Below are 4,344 nucleotides of genomic sequence, written 5' to 3' on the forward strand. Positions count from 1 at the left end.
ACAGTTATTTTTTGTTTCATCAGACCAGAGGACATTTTCTCCAAAAGTATGATCTTTGTCCCCATGTGCAGTTGCAACTGTAGTCTGGCTTTTTTTATGGCGGTTTTTGGGCAGTGGCTTCTTTCTTGCTGGGCGGACCTTTTAGGTTATGTCTATATAGGACTCGGTTTTACTGCGGATATAGATACTTTTGTACCTGTTTCCTCCAGCATCTTCACAAGGTCCTTTGCTGTTGTTCTGGGATTGATTTGCACTTTTCGCACCAAGTTGTACATCCAATCATTCGTTAGAAGTCTCCTCTCCCTGAGCGGTATGACAGCTGCGTGGTCCCATAGTGTTTATACTTGCGTACTGGTGTTTGTACAGGATGAACATGGTGCCTTCAGGTGTTGCAAATTGCTCCAAGGATGAACCAGACTTGTGGAGGTAACAATTTTTTTTCTGAGTTCTTGGCTGATTCTTTAGATTTTCCCATGATGTCAAGCAAGAGGCACTGAGTTTGAAGGTAGGCCTTGAAATACATCCACAGGTACACTCCAATTGACTCAAATTATGTCAATTAGCCTATCAGAAGCTTCTAAAGCCCATGACATAATTTTCTGGAATTTTCCAAGCTGTTTAAAAGGCACAGTCAACTTAGTGTATGTAAGCTTCTGACCCATGGAATTGTGATACGGTGAATTATAAGTGAAATAATCTGTCTGTAAACAATTGTTGGAAAAATTACTTGTGTCATGACAAAGTAAGTGTCCTAACTGACTTGCCAAAACTATAGTTTGTTAACAAGAACTGTTGTGGAGTGGGTGAAAAACGAGTTTTAATGACTCAAACCTAGGAAGAAACCTAGAGAGGAACCAGGCTATGAGGGGTGGCCAATCCTCTTCTGGCTGTGCCTGGTGGAGATTATAACAGAACATGGCCAAGATGTTCAAATGTTCATAAATGACCAGCATGGTCAAATAATAATCAGGAGTAAATGTCAGTTGGCTTTTCATAGCCGATCATTAAGAGTATCTCTACCGCTCCTGCGGTCTCTAGAGAGTTGAAAACAGCAGGTCTGGGACAGGTAGCACGTCCGGTGGACGTATAAAATAATAATATTTGTTTTTTTTTAAATGTCATTAATATTTGTATAAATATGTTGGCAACCATTTTATAAAAGCAATAATGCTTTCAAACCCATTAATTTTCGTGTGACAACTCCCTCCAAGGGCTGTAACCCGSCCCATGGCTTCGCCTCGGGCCTCAGAACCACCTTCTTCGGGAGTGGGCACAAGATAATTCCCAGGTTCTCAGGAATTAGTGCTTAAATATTCACTGAGTGAACCTCATCCATATCTCTCTGTTCTCTCTGTCTACAGAGCTCAGTAAGAGGATGGTGTGACAGACGGACAAACAGACGGACCGTATAAATCATCACCCTCAACAGCCAGACCATGGCCACTGTATCCCTCCTCCTCACCCTCACCTTCCTCCTCTGCTCTCTCCATCCCTCTACCAGCCAGGTGATTGTAAGCTCCTCCTCCTTATCCTCCTCTCTTCCAGACCCTGTCATCAGTACATCCCTCAAACCCAGCTTTCCCTCCTCTCGTCCCAGAGGCCAGAGCGATGTGCCAGTCAGAGTCAACAACAGAGATTGGCCCACAGAGAGAGCAGGTGGGGGGCAGGTGGGCTCTGAACTGGGGCAGGTTGGGGAGGAAATGGGCACTAGAACTACAGACCAAAGTCAACCCCTTTCCCCTTCTCAGAAACTCAACATTGGATCAACCCAAAGCCAGTCTACTTCTGTTGAGGCTTGGACAGGTACTATGGTAACCGCAGAGCCAAGTGGAGTTTCATCTGCAAAGGGACCAACGGCTCTCCCACCCACCAAATCCTCAGGTGATGAACKATTAACATCAAGGGGCAGGACTTCTGATGGACCAATCATACCGGAGGATTTGGATGACTGGCTGGCAACTGGATCAGGAAGTGAACTTGTCCCTACAGTGATTGTGAAGGAGGAGTCACTGGTTGCGTTGACTACACTAGATGATATGCCACAGTTCCGGCCACAGGCTCAGACAGAGTTCAGCAGAGGTCTGGTGTCCAATATGGCCGAAGCTCAGACTACCCCGACGGTCAGCCTCACTGTTCAACCCCGCCTCTCTGGGCTGACAATAGCCAATAGGATCCTCTCCACACAGTCACCTGACAGAGTGACAGCCATACCTGTGGTGACACAGCCAGCCTTCATTGGAGGAGTAGTTACAGGTGAGTAACTAAAGGGTAGCTAATATGATGTTTATGAGGAATATGTTTCAACCTATGAGTGGTGGAGTAATATGCCTTCATCCACAACTGGAGCTTGAGTACTACGCTATAACCACTGAGTTCTTTATCATGTTGTTATAAATCTTAAGTAGTATTTGAGTGACATTAGTGTTGTTGTCAGCAGAGAGGCTGCTTCATGTCTTTTGACTCTTTCTTCAGGTAATATATCAGATAATACCACTACGCCAACAGACAGACCAATAGCAGGACAGACCCCCACTGTGACATCACCGTTACCCAGACCCATCACCCCTGGATCCACCAATCAACAGCCACATTCTGTGACGCCTCAAGGAACCACAACACTAGGAGTGACCACCACAACTACAACCAATAAGACGTCAACAAAAGCAGAACCCAGAAGTACTTCCTCAAGCACAACCAATCAACCGAAAAAGGCAACTGAACCAGAAAGAACTACAACAAGTACCACCAAACAGTCGACCAAGACAGGTAGAGAGAGGAGGATTTGGGGTGTTGTAGTTTCCTGGGTGGAAAACAATGGCAGCTGTGACTGCGCCTTAGTTTCCTTTTCCTGTGAGGATTTAAAGTGGAATTATTTATGCAGCTGGAGTTTTTCCTGGAAGTCCCTGGAACAGGCTCAAAGGAGGGAAGAGGCAGAGACAGAGTGGGCGAGAGAGGGCGGGATGGAAAGTGGAGGAGAAGGTGTGCAGGGTAGACTCAGGCAGGAAAATATGCACAGGAGTAGAGAAAAGGAGAGATGGACAGAGAGAAGAGGATAGAAACAATGTAGAGTAGAGGAAAAAAGAAAACGAGAAAGAGATAAAAGATGAAAGAGTGACGCTGAGAGTTTGAACGATAGAAGGCAATAGGGAGGACAGAGAAGAGTAAGGAGGTAGTGAGTGAAAGAGAAAGTGAGGCAGGAGGAGAGGTGGGGCAGAGAAAGTACACAGGATGAATAATGTAAACCAGATGGATGTAGAGAGTGATGGAGGAAGGAGAGAAGTGGGAGAGAGGGAAAGCAGACAGAGAAGGAAAAGCGTCACATGGGGTATATGAATCGGTCACTTAGATACCATCGGGAGTCGGTCTCTTAGATACCATCGGGAGTCGGTCACTTAGATACCACCAGGAGTCGGCCACTTAGATACCATCAGGAGTCGGTCGCTTAGATACCATCAGGAGTCGGTCACTTAGATACCATCGGGAGTCGGTCTCTTAGATGCCATCGGGACAAAAATTTGAGCCACGTTTAAACAACCCTCCATTTGGTCTGCCAGGAGTGTACTGAAACTGAATGATTTTGTGTGTATTGGCAAGTGTGTTGATCTCGTTAGTGTGTCAGGACACGTGCGTGCGTGTGTGTGTGTGTGCAACACTTGGGTTTGTGTGTTACAGGGTGGGGACGTCCAAGTGCCTCCAGCTGTGAAATGTGATCAGCACATCTGGGACGTGTCTGAGTCCTGCTGCTTAGGGAGTGTAGTTTGGAGAAGGAAGTTACACACATGTGAGAGGGTGTGTGAGTGTGTGTTTGCGCATGTGTGACCATTTGTGTGTGTGCTTTTTCCTGAGTAGGTGTGAGAGTCAACGTATGTACGTGCCTCAAATATTGTATTTGATAGACGAGAGAGAGAGAGAGAGAGAGAGAGAGAGAGAGAGAGAGAGAGAGAAAACAAAAAGATAATTACTTGACACATTGGAAAGAATTAACAAAAAAACAGAGCAAACTAGAATGCTATTTGGCCCTAAACAGAGAGTACACAGTGGCAGAATACCTGACCACTGTGACTGACCCAAACTTTTCTCTGTCAAACTTTTACTTCAGATGATTCTGTTCCACCACTGATCACCATTAATTTCTTTCTCCAAGTGTGTGTGTGGTGGTGTTGTGTGTGTGTGTTGTGTGTGTGTGTGTGTGTGTGTGTGGTGTGTGTGTGTGTGGTGTGTGTGTGTGTGTTGTGTGTGTGTGTGTGTGTGTGTGTGTGTGTGTGTGTGGTGTGTGTGTGTGTGTGTGTGTGTGTGTGTGTTGTGTGTGTGTGTGTGTGTGTGTGGTGTGTGGTGTGTGTGTGT

General features: G+C 45.9%; 1 protein-coding gene across 2 annotated transcripts in view; it reads left to right on the forward strand.

Moving 5' to 3' along the window:
- The window catches only part of LOC111976597 (proline-rich transmembrane protein 3), a 24,922-nt gene that overhangs the window by 14,781 nt on the left and 5,797 nt on the right, over positions 1-4,344 (forward strand). For both annotated transcript variants that reach the window (XM_024005553.2, XM_024005554.2), the window contains exons 2-3: positions 1,362-2,253; positions 2,473-2,766. In XM_024005553.2, coding sequence (XP_023861321.1) covers positions 1,437-2,253; positions 2,473-2,766 — 1,111 coding nt within the window. In that variant the 5' untranslated portion in view covers positions 1,362-1,436. The remainder of the gene's footprint in view (positions 1-1,361; positions 2,254-2,472; positions 2,767-4,344) is intronic.

This window comes from Salvelinus sp. IW2-2015, linkage group LG17 (assembly GCF_002910315.2).
Source record: "Salvelinus sp. IW2-2015 linkage group LG17, ASM291031v2, whole genome shotgun sequence".
In the NCBI taxonomy this organism is placed as follows: Eukaryota; Metazoa; Chordata; class Actinopteri; order Salmoniformes; family Salmonidae; genus Salvelinus; species Salvelinus sp. IW2-2015.